Here is a 15,247-nt window from a genome sequence, read left to right as displayed (position 1 = left end):
ATTACAAACATCTTTGCGTGGAACAAAATAATTTGAACTAGTGCAAAAAAATTAAAAATTAGAAGAAAACAAAAGAAAAAGAAAAGAAAAAATAAACCTGAGATTTATGTAATACAAAAAGGTTCAAATTACTTTGTTCGCTTTGTGTATATAAAAAAAATATATATATAATAAAAAATAATAAACTAATACATTATATAAATATTTAATATTACAATAATAAAAGTTAGTAGACACTACTTTCTTCCATTTCCTCTTTGATATTACGTAAATAATAAATATTTTCTACATAAAAAAAGAAAGATAAATTTAATGCATCTAACACTCTTTTTTTAGTAACCTTTTGCGTTTTGAATCATTTTTTTTTTCTTAAACGTTTTTTTTTCTCCATATATATATTTATATAAGTTTGTAATTTTATATATATATATTATTATTTTTTTTTGTTTTGTTTTAAATATATCAATAATGTCGGTTACATTTTGGAATTTCATATCTAAACTACCTAACTAGAAGTGAGCTTAGTCACAAAAATAGATTATATTATTTATAAATATAGTAAATATATGAAACATATTTACAAACTCTGTTAAGGTGAATACAGTAGTATATTCCACTTTCACGTTACACAACAAAAAAAAAAACAAATTAGCTATCTACCCAAGTTCCAAAAGTAAATATCTCTCAGTCGATGAAAACCAAAATTAATAGAGCTTTTCTTTTCGTTTTTGATTTCCTGGCGAGAAAATTAAGGTTAGTTTCGAAAACGAAGTTCAATAAAAAATAATAATTATATCAAAAAAAAAAACAAATTATAATAAGCGCACGACAGAAAGCCTCGTTAATAATTAAAGAAAAAAAATAATAATAATAAAATTAAACAAAAATAAATAAATAATTAAAGCCCACATGGAATTCTAAAGCATAAAGAATAAATCAAACGAAAATTAGCTTTGTTCATCTTCTTCATAACTTTATATAGTTGGCGTAAATTTATATATTGCTCCGAGTTTTCATATCATAAAAAAATAGAATCTCTCTGTTATTTTCTCTCTCTCTCTCTCTTTCTCCCTTTCTTTCTAAAACTGATTGGCAACACTCGAAATAAAATAAAAAAGTGTATGCCTAATTTGTACAAAATACCTAATATGCAATTTGTAACACATTATCTATATATGTATATATATATATATAATTTTTTTCCTTTAATTATACAAACATTTTGTTTCTTATTAAAATAATAATTAAATAAAAAAATGTTTCTAATCATTCATACAAATTGAATAAATCCTATAATAATATTAGCGACATGCATCTGCGATCATCGGGTTGTAAGAAGTCTTCTCTGAATTAAAAAAGTTAAGAAAAGCGAAACATTCTTTCTTTTTCTTTTTTGATTAGATTTTGGGGGGCGGGGTTGAAAACTTGTGAGGGCGGAGCTTTGTTGAGTCGCCAACGCGCAGATAGATTTGAACGTGTGGGGGGGAGGAGGAGGTGTTACAATCGTCCAATCACAACCTACGTCGAGGACCCTTTGTTGGTGTATTTAGATTCAGCCAACCTATGAATGGACGAGTCTCCATCACCCATTTGCGCCACCTGCAAAGCACCAAACACCGTAATCATGATAAGAGCAAAAAAACAACGCCACTAAAAACAGGGAAAAAAAAACAACAAAAAGTTTTCTACTTTCATGCTACATAGGTTTGTTAGTTCAATTCAAGTGAAGCATGCCAGATCTCGATACTCAAGTACAGTAAAATATATATATATATATAAAAAAAAATAGGTGAAATAAAATAAAAGCAATCAAAACTTAATTAAAAATAATTAATAATTTATTTCAGACAAAAAAAAAAGAACGAAAAATCCGGATGTTTGCGTAACATGATGTTTCTGTTTTCGTTCCACTTCCATAACTCACGTAATCCCATGCAACATAAAATTGTTTTTTTTTTTTTTGGAAAACTATATTTTATATATAGTGAAAATATTAAATTAAAAATCTTGGTTTTGTCCTCCAACCAAAGTAAATATACAGAAATAATAATCGATGATTACAAATAAATTATGAAAAGTTAACAAACAAAAATAAAATTGTTCTACAGTTACAATAAAAAATATGAAACTATTTACAAACATTATTATGGTTACAAAAAAAAATAATAAATTAAAATTTAACAACAAAAAATAATATAAATCTAATGATTCATTGTTAATGCTTTCTCTCACTACACAAATAAAAACAGATATATTTTACAGACGTTGTTAACCATTACATAAGAAATAAAAACTGCTAACTGATTTGCGTACTTTATAAAAATTCAATATATTTACAACACACATAAAAGAAAAAACAACAAAATTAACTCTAAAATCTACATAACTTGCACCATTCAAAGTTAATTAAAAATCAATTGTCTAATTTGAATTATTTTAAGTACTCTACTCAAATATATGGGTGTAAATATATGTATATATATATTTTTGTTAGATCCTTAATTCTAAGTCTTGGTCCATTCTGAATTCCTAAAGTAACTAACTAGATTATCTACGAGCTGCCATACACAAATTGGATATGCACCACAGAATTTTAATTGTCCCATTCACGAAAATTTCTTTACAGATGGCGCATTTAATATTTGATTATTCTGGTAACCTTGAATCTTCAATTAAATATTATTTTCCATTTATTCAAGATTCATTAATAGTAATATTAGTTAAAAATAATGGCTGAAGAGAACCACAAAAATAATAGCCTCTATGACTTATTTATGGAACTTTTTTTTAACTACCATTTGAGCATGTTTTTGTGTGTGTGTGTGTTGTTGAGTTAAAGATAATACTAATATAGCAGTCAATGTTAATTTAATAAATTCATATGTTTATTCCTTAAGCATAGATTACGAAAACTTTAATAATCGTTAAAATTAAAACTATGTATGCCGCATTGAGTTCTCTTTTTTTTGTTGTAAATTTATGTTTGCTCTTCAACATACATGAATCAAGTTAAAAAAAAATATTAAATTTAACTTATGTACATAATCTGTTGATCATAAAATATATCTATATATATATTGCATATGTAATAAATACATTAGACTAGATTTAAGACATAATATAATTATAATTAATTTGTCCAATTGCAAAAATTTTTATTTAAATTCTGAAAAGGAACATTATCATTCCAATCTCGTTTTCTGAATAAAATAACAACGATAATAATTTTTTAATTGTTAACTTTTGATATATATATATATATAGACTCAAATAAAATATAATTCCAAGACATACCATATGATGAGATAAAAGGTGTATGAATTGATTCGATTAAAAAAAAAGTATTTACAATATATACAAGGAGACTCTGTTCAAAAGATTAACGAGTTCATTTTGTTTAAAGATTACGTTAAATTGATTGTATATTGGCGCCATCTGAGAAGAGACTAATTCTTGTGAATTTATTCTGGAGGTGGTGGTGGTCGGTGATCCGGTGGTGCATCGTCCGGTAATGGGGGCGGCGCGCTGGCGGGCACTAAATGCTGATTGGCTGGATACATGCCATGCGAGTACATTGCATACTGCGAGTAGTACACGTTGGGGTCGTAGGTCAAAAATGGGGGCGGCATGCCCATAGTATGCATGGCGTGCGGCGGGGGTTGCGCCATGTTTGGAGGTGGATAATTATAATAAAAGTTCTGTGACATCGCTGGCGGAGGCGGGCCGTTACCGAACGTGTTGTTAGACACGTTGTTATTAAAATGGGAGCGGGAGTTATTTGAGTAGTTGCTTACCTTGTTATAGGAACTGCGGCCGTTTTGCTTGTCGCCGTGATGGGGTTTGTTATAATTCGATTTCTTCACCGGCGGCGTGTCTATCGGTGAGCTGTGGTCACGCTCACGTTTTTTACTAGGCACCAAACCCTCCCCGTGCGGCCCTTTGGTGATGTCTTTCGATATCTTATTTCCCTGCGACAATTCGCCAATCATGTCACTTTTGATTCGATCTTTCGAAATCGTTATTTTCAATCCACCGGTCTTGGGAGGTGGTGCGATCGAATTGGAGGTGTGCATAGAGGACGCCTCCGGCGGCTGGATCTTTGATAACGTAATCTTAATTGGTTGAACAGTCTCTTCAATTTTATCCTTATTCCTGTGCTTATCCTTATGTTTTTTCTTCTTCTCCTTCTCGTCTTTGCTCTTATCTTTGTGCTTGTGCTTCTCCTTGTTCTTCTTCTTTCTATCTTTGTGGTGGTGCTCTTTGTCCTTCACCACTTCCGGGACGACGGCTGTGGCGGACTGCTCCTCGGAGACAGCGGCGGCTATCGTATTAGTAATAGCTGGTAGATGAGGCACTGTCGGTGCTTCTTTCAGCAGATTGCTAATGAGTGTCGGATTCGTTTCAATCCCATTAACGATGGGCTGAGACAGAGGCACAGAGGAACTAGAGCTAAACGGGGCCAGCAGATCCGGGGCCTTCATTTCTTTTAAGATTGTGTATGGCTGAATGGAGTGACCATCGTCAACATTATTGCTCTCCTTGATGGTGGATTCACGCAGAATGTTCTCGAAACCTTCCGCCTGCTGTTCGATCTTCTTAATTGCCAACTTTTGCTCTGGGTCGGAGCTGCTACTGCTCGCAGTTCGACTTCGCTTCGATGAACTACTATCCAGCGGAGAAATCGGGGCAGGCAGATGAATTGTATCCGACAAGCGTTTGTTCGATGAGTTGGGAGGTTGAGTTTTTCTTGGGGGCGTCTTCTCGGGCGAGAACATGCTCGGCTTCTTGGCGAGCGGCGGCGCTTGATACTGCGGAGACTCGTCTTTGAGTGTATCATCTAGCAAGTGCATTCCGTAGCCTCCATTGCTATTGCCATTGTGGGGTTCGGACTTATTACTACTACTTTTGGGGACGGATTTCGATGTGTTGTCAGGAGCGAAAGGCGATTTAGTTTTTTGCGAGGTAGAATTAGTCATTGGTTGTTTCATGTGGATATTGTTCTTGTTATCGTACATGGCTTTGTTATCATACCAACCGGAAGCCATTTGTTTCTTAGGGTCTTCGGGCTTTAGATGCACGGACTTCGCATCTTCATGTCGTCGGCTGGGGGGTTGGTGCAACTTTATATCTGATGAGGAACTTTGTCTAGATCTCGAGGAGTCTTGTCTTTTATCACTTGAGTAATTAGCGATTTCGCTTGAGGATTGTGAATTGTTCATATCAGTCACAGGTTTCATAGAGTACGCGCGTTTATCAACATTTTCACTACTACGCACTAGCATGTCCTTCTCTTTCTTCATGTCTAAGTTTGTTTCACTATTGTTTATTCGCGTCGGATCGCGAACTGCCGCAGCTTCGGGCCGCATGTGTGTCATGGATTGTGGGTGTCTCGAGTGCGGCTTCAACTTCGGATCCACTGACGATGGTCTGTGGTGACTGCTTGCGCTATACGGCACACCAGTGACTTTCGTCGCCGAGCCTGACGTCGACGAGGAGGACGTTGATGCAGATAACTGTCCAGACGAGCTTAACGAATTAGAAGGACCTGGCAATTTGCCGCTCGAATGGGCCATTCGTTCTCTGTCTTTTTTCTCTCTATATTCTCTTTCTCTTTGTTGCTGGCTACTTGAACTGCCTTCATGCGGTCTAGATCTATGTTTATATGGATCTTCAGCACCTAAAAAATACATTACAATTTATAAATACTGTTCATTTAGAAGGATATAATAGATATATGTAAGCTTTACCTGATTTATCATGGTGATTTCTGTGGTGCGGATCTTTGCCGTCCGCAGCTGCGTGCAATTTCCGCTCCGCATCCTGGTTTGAACCCAAGAATTTATTGACCAAAAAATTGGGCATATTGGGTTTATTAGCACTTACCAAAGGCGAGGCGTGATTATTACGGGACATACTATTCCCTTCGCCGAATGCCATTATCTTCTCCTTTAAACGCGAAGGGCAGCGTTCAAAAATTACGAGGAATTCGTCGGTAAGGAGCTGAAGCAATTCAGCAGTTACAGTCGAATCTACGTAAGAAAACCATTCCTTCTTTTCGTTGGACAATGGAATTTCCCAATTGGACCACTTACACGCTAAGTGTATGCAGAAGCATGCCACTACGGTCGGCTTAAATTGCAGACACATCGTAGTCACGTGCAAACTAAAAATGGCCAAAGAAATACAAATTTTTTTGTCGTTTCACAAAAAACATTTCTACACCCACCTAGTGCTTGCCATAAAATAAGACGTCTGTGCCAGGTCTTTACACGCTTTTACTAGATGACAACAGCGCACCACGTGCGCATGAGGATGGTCTATGGCAACATCAAACCCCAGAGTTTGCAGCAGGACGTTTTCGTTGAAAACCAAATCTTGCGATTGTTGCTGGTATCTATAATGAATATTTTATATATATATATATATCGGTTGGTTTTTGGATCTATTCAAAATTTGCAATTTTAAAATTCACAAAGCCAAGCAATAATCAATCAGTAAAGCAAAAGCAAAACATGTAATTAATAAACAGGAAAGTCTTCTTACCTCTCGGAAGTAACGTCAAACTGCGCCTCTCGGGGATTCTTGCACAGATTGTGTACCCTGATGACATGTTCCAACTTTCGGGGCTGCTCTTCCACCTTCGCTGAAAGGAAGATTGCAGCCGCCGCCATCGAATGCCATGGGAATTGGGTAAAAGAGTGGAACACGTAGAAACGATGCATATACACAGTCGCCGTATTTATACATAATTGTGATCTAATAATTGCTATTAAGGAAATATTCGAAAAAATAAAAATAAACAAAATAATAATAAGCAAAAAAATAAATAAAATCTGTGGAGAAGGACATTGAAATAAAAATAAATTCATATAGAAGGTGGATAAAATAATAAAAAAAAATAGAGGAAGGAATGCTATGAAATGAAAGGACGATGGATTAATAAAAGGCCTGACCGACCTTATTTTTTCGTTCTGCAAACAATCAATACAATTTGTTTAAAAGTGCATGCACTAAAGTATGGCACACTTAAAACGTCGTCTTGTTGCGTATATATGTGCTCGCATGATACTTCATCAGCTACCAATAAAACAACAATACTCAAAATAGTACATTCTGTACAAGTATAGTAAAATACTTCAATGAAATGCATGCAACAGAAAATAAACAAAAAAGAAACACTTATCTTAAGTTTATGAAAGAAAAGAAAAAACATTAATTGAAAAATTGATTGTGCTACTTACTTCTACTAATTATAAAGTTTTTTTTATAATAGTATTATTATTATTTGAATTAAGACTTTCAAGTTTTCACTAGTTTATAATAAACTTATATATATATTTAGACAATATATATTTAAATAACGTTGGAAAATGTAACTTTAAGAGTTTTATGTAAATCTACTTCAATTAGGGTATGAAAAATTAAAACCAAAGATTTAAAATAAATGAAAATGATAAAATGTGAGAGAAAAAAAATATCGAAAAAGAATAAAAAGGAAAAAAAAATCGAGATAGAATAAATGATTAAATAAATAAACAGTTAAGAAATATAAACCTTATATGCTGTTTGAAAATAATTACATTTATTACTTTTTCGTTTTGTCTTTAACAAATGTTATAATTTACATTGAGTTTGTATTATTTGTTTGCTTTTCTGATGCTAAGAAGAAGTGATCTATAACAAATCATTCGGTGAAAATAAAAATACAAATAAAATTATTCTTTTTAATCAACTCTTAGATCTTTTAAGTGAAAAAAAAAATATATATAATGTCCTGCAAAAAAAAGAGCATAACAAAAATAATGGGAGTAAAGTATCGATGAAAATTTAAGACCTGAAAAATAAAATCAAAACTAGAAGATCTTATATAGCTGAACAAAGTAAGGACATTTAAGATGTGGCAATGCCATTTCTATAATTTAATGAAAATATATCATTTAGTTTTGATGAATCTATGGTACGAGTTAAAATGAAGCAACAAAAAAAAAACAAACAATAATGTAGAAGAGATGCAGAAAAGGAAAAACGTCACAACAAAGGTTAGAAGAATGACATTTATCAAGTTTTTGTTTTGATTGAATTTCTGTAGAGAAATGTTTTCGGAAAATTTGCTGATACAAAGTACATTTTATTTTAGATTGCATGTGTTGCACTATCTCTTACTGCACAGAAAATATACTGATGTTTTGTAAATAAGTTTGCATAGGCTTTTGATAACAAGTTGCTTTTCCATAATGTACTTTAAAATGCAGGAATTTCATGTAATAGAATTGTTTCTCAAAAAGAATAAAATAATTATAGAATGATCAATGTGTTTTATCAAATCAGCAGTAGCAGGTAGCAGAATGCATTTAATTATTAAAATTAACAATATTTGTAATTAGGGCAGAAAAGAACTTTGGTTTTATAATTAAATGAATAATAGTATGATTTACTAGTTAATTAAATTGAATAGTTCCTCAAAGAATTGTTAAACAAAATGATATGTTCTGAAGATAAATTTATGTCACCTGCAGTAGGTAATCAGAATATATGATTATCGAGCATTGATTTACTTTAAATTATTGTTCACTGTCTGTTTTGTTATTTGTTATTAATCGCTGCTAGTATCATAGTTTCAGACAATTGCATGTATTGATTAATTTGCAGAATTCTATTTTGTATATTTTATAGGAAAGGATTGGTCCGAAGAGCTAAAATAAATAATTTGTGGCCAGTCTGGATGTAGAAGAATCTAGGATGCAAGATATTTTGTGGGTAGATAATGGGCATGCTTAATACCTGCAAAGAGGTGTTTATAATAGTTGTAAAAAAGGATACACTCTAAGCCTTTGGCCCATGTCCTGTATGAAATTGGCAGCCTGTTGTCTATAGTACAACTCTTTGTATGCGTCGATTCCACATTGCCTGGATGGCGAATTATTCAGGTGTTCTTTGGTAAAATACCATTTTTCCTCAGTAGCCATTTACGAACGTCACGACACGAGATGAACGATACTGTGCAGATGTCGCTACGTATTATTATACACAAGTTAGCGGAGCGCATTTATTCACTCGAGAATTGAGCAAAAATCTCAATCTCAGCAAAATGATATGAATAGCATAATAATAGAACGACGTCGAATTAACGGTAAGGGGTGCAACGAGCTCTCTTCCACGATACTCGCGATTTCTCTTGGTAAAAGAACTGGACGAGAAAAAAAAAATAGGGTCTCTTGCGTCACTAACGAACTAGGTTTTTAACAAGTCACTTGAGCGCTGCGTAATTTCGATGTTTCGTCGCTCTTCCTTAAGTTTAGTCCATAAATAACTAGCAACAGAAAGCTCGGCGGTATCTCGAGTGTTTGATGCAGTATTTGCAAAACCAGTGAGGTAGTTTTCAAATAATAATATTATACATACAGAAAAGTCGTAGAAATTGATGTTATTCACTCATTGATGGCCGACCAACCACACTGTTCAACACAACGATATCACAGATCAATTGCTTATTATACGAAGCACACTATCACAAATTGTTTATTCTAAAATTAATATAAATAATTAACACCCGTAAATTGTCCGCCGAAAAGCCCGCTGTTTTACCTTTTTCCCCCCAAGTCCTCCAACAATAAACACTCAACTGACTAAAGATGGCCGCTTCCGCTTCAGACAACAAGCAAACATCAACTGGAAATTCCCCTAACTTTTACACTGCACTCTCACCAGTACTACCACACGAAACTTGCACAAATATTTTAAAACGATCGCAAAACTAATTGCCGAAAATGCAGATGAAATGTTCAAGATGTGTCTTGATGTTCCACTGCATATGCTGATGACTGATGACCGACAGCTACAAGATATCAGCAAGATATGATTTGAAAAACATCGGTTGGCAACCTACTAGCAACTGAAATTCCCCTACCACCAAGCAAAGGATTCGGAGAATTCAGATGGATGCAGGTATTCGTACCGCACGGTTGTTGTTATTGTTTTCGTCGCACTGTAGTTCCGCGACACGTCTAAGATACTGAGTACATTTCACCGATGCTGAAGATGTTCTTGTGAGTTATATTTTCTAAATATCTCGGACTGTTTGCAAATTTTTATGACCGTCTGAATCCTGTGTCCCCATTGGCCAGTCAAAAAATCTCTTTTTCGAATGGTTAACTTGACCATTGTTATTGTTTGTACTGCAGGTACAAGATTCCACGACCGTGCGGTATTTTCCTTTCCTTAAAAAGGAAATTTCCTTTCAAAATCTTTACCTGACCTTTCCACTTATTTCACTACGCTTTTTTTAAATATTCATCTGCAGTGCAAATTTTTTACCTACATTCATAATAATTATTCTAATGTTATTTTGTGATTAATGTCAACTTGATTATTAGTGCATATTTAAAAACAAATATTTATTTTGTATACTCAATGTAAACATAATCAAATACAGTGGAACCTCGCTTAACGAGTTTAATTTGTTCCAAAATTATTACATTTGTTTATAAGACTTGTATCAATTCGGGGACTCTTTATACTTTTAATGTTTGTTTATATAAAAAAGCGTACATTGTGTGTATATATATTATAATAATGATGGACACAATACATTTGTGTTTTGCATTTACAGAAAACACAAATTATAGTTTGCTTTTAACTGACTTCTCATAGTCACTCGTTATGCGAAACGTGATAAAGAAAATCGAAGATTAATATGTACACAAGTTATAAAAATGATGTAGAAGGCGCGCAATCCGGGACTTTTCTTCTCATAGTCACTCGTTATGCGAAACGTCGCATGTTAAGCAAGTCATTTTCTTATAATTTAGTTAAGCGAGGTTCCACTGTATAATTAAAAAGTAGTTATTTATTTTGTGTTTATATAAGATAATGTAAACATAAGCTTATATGTTAATTGACGAGTATTTAATTACATAATTTACATTCAATTGCAAATTATTATTTAATAATAGTAAAGAAATTATAAAGATGTTATTTATTTTGTATTTAAATGAGCAGGAGCAGATGTAAACATTTATTGTAGTATATAGTATATTTATCAATGTTGACCAAATTGTTTATTTACTTTTCATCCAGTGATTTACAACATAATTAACGAACCAAGTGAATTGTAAGAAAAATGACTCTTAACGAGCGACGTTTTGCATTCCGAATTGCGCGCATAAAACTTGTGTGTACATATTATGTGTACTTTTGAATGTGTTTCACTATACGAGTAAAAATCTGGAAATTTTGGAATGGATTAAACTCGCTATGCGAGGTTCCACTATATTTAAATTAAATACTAATAAATTTAAAACAATTTTTTTTTGAGCAGAAAGACGAATGCTTAACAAAAACAAACTAAGCTATAGTAATATAAATAAACAATATTAATTATTTAACTTATTGAATATAATATTCCAAGATTACGGATTAAACTCGTTAAGCGAGGTTCCACTGTATATGTAAATTGAAAAGAATTTATTTAGAAATTTTACTTTCTGCAAAGAATTTAGAAGTTATTATACTTAATATACTAATTATTATTAATTTTAATATATTTTAATGATTAACAATTCTTGTATTAATCTCAACTTAATATACAGTGTAACCTTGCTTAACGAGTTTAATCCGTTCCCAAATTGTTCCACTGTATTTAAATAGATTATTTGCATTTATCTGTAAGAATGTGTCAAGTCTTATTTTACATTAACATTTAAGGCATTCAAAATTATTAATTATTTTTAAATAATATAAAGATTATTGAAAATATTTGTATTTTGTCTACTAATTAATTTAAAACAATATTTTTTTTTGAGCAGAAAGACGTATGGTCAATAGAGTTTTTGCTTAATAAACACAAACTAAGCTCTAGTAATATAAATAAACAATATTAATTGTTTAACTTATTATTGAATATAATATTCCAGGATTACGGACAAATGCAATTCAATATTTGTAGAAACACGTGTTCTGAGAACGTGTGCAAAGATTCTTTCGGAACGTGTTCATAGAAAGGACAAAATGTACCTCGTTGTCAGTCTTTACAGCTGACCATAATAGTGGCAACGAGGAAAATTTTGACCTTTCTATGAACCCATTCCGAAAGAATCTTCTCTCACAACACGTGTTTCTACAAATATTGAAAGGAATCGTCAATTTTGAAGCTTTTCAGATTTTCGTTTACAGATGATATTTTTGTTAAAGGAGTTTCATTTTAATTATAAACAAATTTTCATTGGTCCGAAGTATTTCTGTCTTTAGATTTCTTTTATTTTAACTGAAGTGTTTTCTGTAAAAATTAAAATTTTGTTTCAATCATAACGGCCCTATTTCTGTATATCGATCCCATAAAAAAGATAACAATTTTGTACTGTATGTATCTTTCATACTTGTACTCAGTGATTTTGGATTTCAAAGTTTTTGTGTTCCTCTTTGTTATACAGCTAACAACGATTCTATTGTGCTTATTTCTGCTTCCAGAATGCAAACGCAGACAGACAAGCCTCCAGGATCGGCGGCAGCAGCGAAAGCCGCCGCGGTCTTAAGAGCAGAGATAAAGATGGAATTGCAAAACAAAAAGCAGTGTTCATACAAGCCCTTTGCCTGCACGCAATTAACATTGGACGGATATAGTTATTGTTTGAGACACATTCTCTGTGATAAGAGTGCTCCCTTCAAACAATGCTCATTTGTCTATCCGAGTAACGGTAAACGCTGCTTCCTGCCCGCTAAGGTCGACAAGAAAGATGTTGGGTATGCTTTATAAAAATAGATAATTGTCATTATGATGTTAATTAATTATTGTTTTTTTTTTATAGATATTGCAGCGAGCATGCATTAAAAGCGCATCTGCTGAGAAGTAAGCAAGGTTGCAGGCCAGCTCCGCCGAGGACGGCTGAAGCACTGCTAGGCTCGTTATCCCACTACGTGAAGAGGCCAAGATCAAGAAACGTATCATCAAGTACACAGCATTCTGATGAAGGACGCATAAGCCCAGACGAAGGAGATCCGAAGGTCACGAGGTCTCTGGATCCTTTCGGTAAGATAATTATTAATTTTAGTCCGCAACAACTAAGTATAATTTAATATATTTCAGTTGAAATTGATGCTTCACATATTAACGCTTCTTGCAGCGATGTCCTGGACATGTGCAGCGAGTCGGAAAGTGATGTGGAACCAGCAACATACACTTCTGTATGGCAAGATGCACAGGCCGACAGTTCCGATGATGAAAGTATTGACTCGGAACAGGAGGATATTTTAAAGTAACAACCGAAATACTGAAATCGGTTAACCCAATTTTAATCTATTCATTTTCTAGACATGCCAACGTATATTCAGCCGAAGAAATAACGATGATTACAAGAGATAAATTAAGTAGGTTACAAAATCTCTACATCGATCAATACCGCCACCTGCAACATATGCTTAAAGAGAAAAGACGGAAGTATCTGATTGCCTTGAAACGCGAGAAAGAAACATGCTGTTAGTATACATTAAATAGTGGTTGACTTCAAAATAATTATAGAATTTGTAGGTAGCATTAGTAATCAATCTAAAGATAATCCCAAAGAACAACGGATGTATAGGAAGTTGAAAGATCTTAATCATTATCACAAGAAGGTCGGAACTGATGCTATTTTGAGAAAGCGTTTGAACGAATTGAGGATGAAGGTTGTTATAGGTTTTTTTTTTAATTATAAAAATTGATCTGTAATTGCTTATGTTTTAGATTACTGATGGAGCCCAACACAAACCGCAAAATTACAATACTAAGTGCGCTTATATCGAAGGCGGAGTCAAATGCACGGAAAAATCACTACCGGTTGCTAGACACTGCAGAAAACACATTTTAGAGGTAATTACTTTACTACCTGACCTATGTCCTATCAATATGTAATGTTAATTAATAGCTATGTAATATGGCATAACTATGACTAAACTTGCAAATGTTTCGAAACTAGGTTTCTGTAAGTAGGTTTTATTGTCTATTTTTTTAGGATCCAAATCAAGTGCTATTCCGAGCGTGTGGAAGAAAACGTGCCGACATTGAATGTCCAACTCCAGTGGAAGCAATATTCGACGACCAAACGTGTATTTTGCATAGGGATATTCCACCGCTTCGCTCATATTCTCAAGTCAGAGTAAGTATTTTCTCACAGCAACTTTTAGAGAAAATTAATTTCGTAATGACCATTTCCAGAAGGATTCCGAATCCGATTACGATGACATGACCGATTTACATGCGAATAACCCGAACGTGAAAACGGAACTAATAGATTATTCCAATATTGTTATACCCACAAACTTGCTAGACAGTCTGATCAATAATGAGTCGACGACAAGTATGGACAGCGAGGTGGATCTGTCTTTGATGAATAGTATGAAATGTGATATGGATGAAGTGGTGAAGGAGGAAGAAATTCTTAATACAGATGATGATATGTCTATTATAAGAATGCAGGATGATTTGGATCAGAACGAGTAATATAATTGTATATTTATGACAACATTGTCATAAGAGGAAATACAAACATTTAATATTTATTATTTTTTTATTTAATACAAAATAAAACAAATGAAGTATTAATTGTATAAAAGAAAGAAAACAAATAACTTAGTTTTTCTTGATATTGATTAAAATATTTTTATGTAACGTAAAATACTATTAACTTATATTTTTGTTGTTGTTGTAAATAGTATACTATAGTTAAATTTGTACAAAAGTAAAACAAAATAATCAACAAAAACCTAAAACTTACTATCCGTACGATTTCCGGAAGAGGAACATAGAATCATGTGTTGATTTTAAAATGTACATTGAGGAGACGCAGATTTTCTGTCCGTAATAAAACGTCCATATTACGATCACGCGCGTCCATAAAAAACAATAAACAAAACAAAATTACCGCTAATTACTGTGCTAAAAGAAAACGAATCTGTCCCAGAGCAAGAAAATATGTCACACGTTTTGCTAAACTCCGTGCCGTATAATATATTTATATTAATAAATATAAAAAAAAGGTTATGCAAAAAAATAACTTCCCCACATTAACGACCAGTAATACATACAATTATCTTCGTTAGCGTATTATCCTTATTATTAATGTTAATTTGGACATAATTAAATTATACCGTTCATATCAGCACCCTGCATGAATAATGATTGACCGAATACATGACCCTAATCGTATGCCCTCGTGTTTGTTCGGTTGCATAGTGTTAAAGAGCGCAGCGCAAAGGAAATCCTACCGCGTTTTCA

The 15,247-nt window shown here is 33.1% G+C and overlaps 2 protein-coding genes across 5 annotated transcripts; one reads left to right on the top strand and one right to left on the bottom strand.

Moving 5' to 3' along the window:
* Nucleotides 1-1,279: 1,279 nt before the first annotated feature.
* LOC108559268 (cyclin-T2) lies at nt 1,280-9,199 on the bottom strand. 3 transcript variants are annotated; one of them, XM_017916489.1, is made up of 6 exons: nt 8,821-9,199; nt 6,544-6,756; nt 6,227-6,394; nt 5,748-6,163; nt 3,795-5,677; nt 1,280-1,599 (listed from the first exon to the last, which is right to left on the bottom strand). In XM_017916489.1, exons 1-6 carry the CDS (start codon nt 8,964-8,966, stop codon nt 1,519-1,521), a joined length of 2,907 nt encoding a protein of 968 aa, XP_017771978.1. In that variant the 5' UTR covers nt 8,967-9,199; the 3' UTR covers nt 1,280-1,518. The 3 variants fall into 3 exon arrangements, with proteins under 3 accessions (XP_017771978.1, XP_017771977.1, XP_017771976.1); XM_017916488.1 differs by lacking the exon at nt 1,280-1,599 and having other exon boundaries at nt 3,222-5,677; nt 5,748-5,820; nt 5,884-6,163; XM_017916487.1 differs by lacking the exon at nt 1,280-1,599 and having other exon boundaries at nt 3,222-5,677.
* Nucleotides 9,200-9,293: 94 nt separating this feature from the next.
* LOC108559269 (KAT8 regulatory NSL complex subunit 2) lies at nt 9,294-14,491 on the top strand. 2 transcript variants are annotated; one of them, XM_017916491.1, is made up of 9 exons: nt 9,294-9,372; nt 12,466-12,738; nt 12,804-13,024; nt 13,082-13,250; nt 13,307-13,470; nt 13,523-13,659; nt 13,718-13,843; nt 13,986-14,129; nt 14,189-14,491. In XM_017916491.1, exons 2-9 carry the CDS (start codon nt 12,467-12,469, stop codon nt 14,471-14,473), a joined length of 1,518 nt encoding a protein of 505 aa, XP_017771980.1. In that variant the 5' UTR covers nt 9,294-9,372; nt 12,466; the 3' UTR covers nt 14,474-14,491. The 2 variants fall into 2 exon arrangements, with proteins under 2 accessions (XP_017771980.1, XP_017771979.1); XM_017916490.1 differs by lacking the exon at nt 9,294-9,372 and adding an exon at nt 9,919-10,046.
* Nucleotides 14,492-15,247: the final 756 nt, after the last annotated feature.

This window comes from Nicrophorus vespilloides, unplaced genomic scaffold, assembly GCF_001412225.1.
Source record: "Nicrophorus vespilloides isolate i.1.1-1 unplaced genomic scaffold, Nicve_v1.0, whole genome shotgun sequence".
NCBI classification, from domain to species: Eukaryota; Metazoa; Arthropoda; class Insecta; order Coleoptera; family Silphidae; genus Nicrophorus; species Nicrophorus vespilloides.
Note: the sequence above shows the minus strand (reverse complement) of the source record. Positions and strands in the feature narration are given on the sequence as shown.